Source organism: Sceloporus undulatus, unplaced genomic scaffold (genome assembly GCF_019175285.1).
Source record: "Sceloporus undulatus isolate JIND9_A2432 ecotype Alabama unplaced genomic scaffold, SceUnd_v1.1 scaffold_15153, whole genome shotgun sequence".
Lineage (NCBI taxonomy): Eukaryota > Metazoa > Chordata > Lepidosauria > Squamata > Phrynosomatidae > Sceloporus > Sceloporus undulatus.
The window spans coordinates 1-2,039 of NW_024818070.1; the positions used below are offsets into that span (position 1 = coordinate 1).

The following is a 2,039-nucleotide window of genomic DNA, read 5'->3' on the forward strand; positions in this document are numbered from 1 at the left end:
GGATTTGAAGGAGAGCTTGAAGATTGCCTAACTCTGATGTTATTCCCGTAACTCAAAAATCCTGCAACTGTCTTAGCATTAAAGATTTCAATGGCAGGTGGTATTACCTTTCGTAAAGAGAAACTCAAAGGTGGTATTACCTTTGGTAAAGAGAAACTCAAAGGTGGTATTACCTTTGGTAAAGAGAAACTCAAAGGTGGTATTACCTTTGGTAAAGAGAAACTCAAAGGTGGTATTACCTTTGGTAAAGAGAAAATGGCAGCCTGAATAAATTGTGCTTTCTGATAGGCAGCAGAACTGTGAATGGTCCATGTCTGTCTGGTGGCAAGTCAGACCTAGAGGGGATATATAAATGAAAATAAATCCATAAGTAATGTAAAATCCTGGTGTCTATTTCTTATCTAGGTGCAAAGCCTGATTCCTTTTGTGCAGCTGCCTCCTAGGGATGCCATCTGTGAGGAAGACGGCCTGAACCTGGCTGATATGCCCACAAAGCTTTATATGTAAGTAGATCCTAAGTCCTTTTTTCACCTTAGTGTCTAGAAGACAAAGGCATAATAATTTGGCCAGAGTAAGAAGTGCATAGGGTTGAAGACCTGAATGTGGCATGCTGGCTATGTCTGGATTGTTAATATACTTGTCTGGAAAGGTGAATGAAGGATTCAGTTTGAAACATCATTCCCTGCTTTTAAGGGCATTGGGATCAAAAGAATGAATGTCATAAGCAGAATCTGTCCACTTATTGCCTTTAAGGAACAGTGAAGAGTTGTTGGGCTTTTTCTGGATCAATTCACTTCCACTTCTGTCCTTTTGAAAGACATGTGTATCAAATGCCATAGCTTTTCCTCCTCTTCTTCCATTGAACTTTATCCTTTACATTTTGAACTTTAACCAGGATCTTAGGGTTTCTTTCCCGTTGCGATTCTGGCGTTGGGAGGAGTACCACCGACAAACAGTTCTTCTTTATTAACCAGCGGCCGTGTGACCCAGCAAAGGGACAGTCCTCTTTAAGAACATGTGGCTTCCTAGGCCTTAGGTTTGTTTTCTCCAGCATTGAGCCTATAGTTTGTCCTTTGGCATCTGCCTGGCTGTAGAAAAGGGTAAATTAAGATGATGGTTTTGAATACAGACAGAATTATTATGAATGCAAATGCAAATCTGGTTGTGGTCCTTTCTTGTACTTGGACAGGTTTCCAAACTTGTGAACGAAGTGTATCACATGTACAACAGACACCAGCATCCATGTGTTGTTCTGAACATATGTGTGGACTCAGGTGAGTCACCTGCATTTTTCTGGGGGGGTAAATTACCTGTAAAAGCATTGTGTGTGTTAGCGTTGGAGCTTAACAGCCAGATTTAGGCCATGAGAATAAATTTGGATCCATTTTTCTTTCTACTAAGAAGAGATGTCCCAAGGCTAATCCAGAAGATAAATATACTACCTGGTGGGCTTCTTTTCCTTCAACAGAGGTTTGATATGTAGAAATCAGGAGGTGAAGACTTTCCTAACATGGAGCTTAAATAGTAAAGGATAGCGAGAGAGTAAGCAGAAATCTCTGCTTCAAGTGAATGTAGTTTGTAAATACTGTGATGCAAGGCAGTGTAATGTTCTCTCTCTCCCCATAAAAGAGTGTTACAGACTTGAAACTGATCATTTTAATACGGGGATTGATTTCTTTTAGAGAGATATAGATATACAGACATCACTAAGGAAAATCTTCTAGACAGAATTAAATTGAAGCCTATTTTCCCCATCCGCTACTTCTGCTTTATTTTGCACACTTAAAGACTGCAGATATGATGATGCCCAAAATACCTGTCTCTGAAATAACTAAAAGTGAAGGGTCTTCTCTCCCACCGATATTATTAATGGTTAAAAACGTATTTGTTTTATTTAGAGTCTGTTGACATCAATGTAACACCCGACAAAAGGCAAATATTTCTGCAAGAAGAAAAGCTTTTACTAGCAGTTCTAAAAACTTCAATGATGGAAATGTTTGGCAGCGATGTTAACAAACTTGTCCTCAGTCAGAAGCTGA

The 2,039-nt window shown here is 39.4% G+C and overlaps 1 protein-coding gene across 1 annotated transcript; it reads left to right on the top strand.

Annotated features, from left to right (window-relative positions):
- Positions 1-195: 195 nt before the first annotated feature.
- LOC121918525 (mismatch repair endonuclease PMS2-like) lies at positions 196-2,027 on the top strand (the record flags this gene model as incomplete). Its single annotated transcript, XM_042444559.1, has 4 exons — positions 196-503; positions 896-995; positions 1,190-1,274; positions 1,899-2,027. Coding segments are annotated over exons 1-4 (334 nt in total), but the record flags the coding sequence as incomplete, so codon positions are not given.
- Between the last annotated feature and the right edge of the window lie 12 nt (positions 2,028-2,039).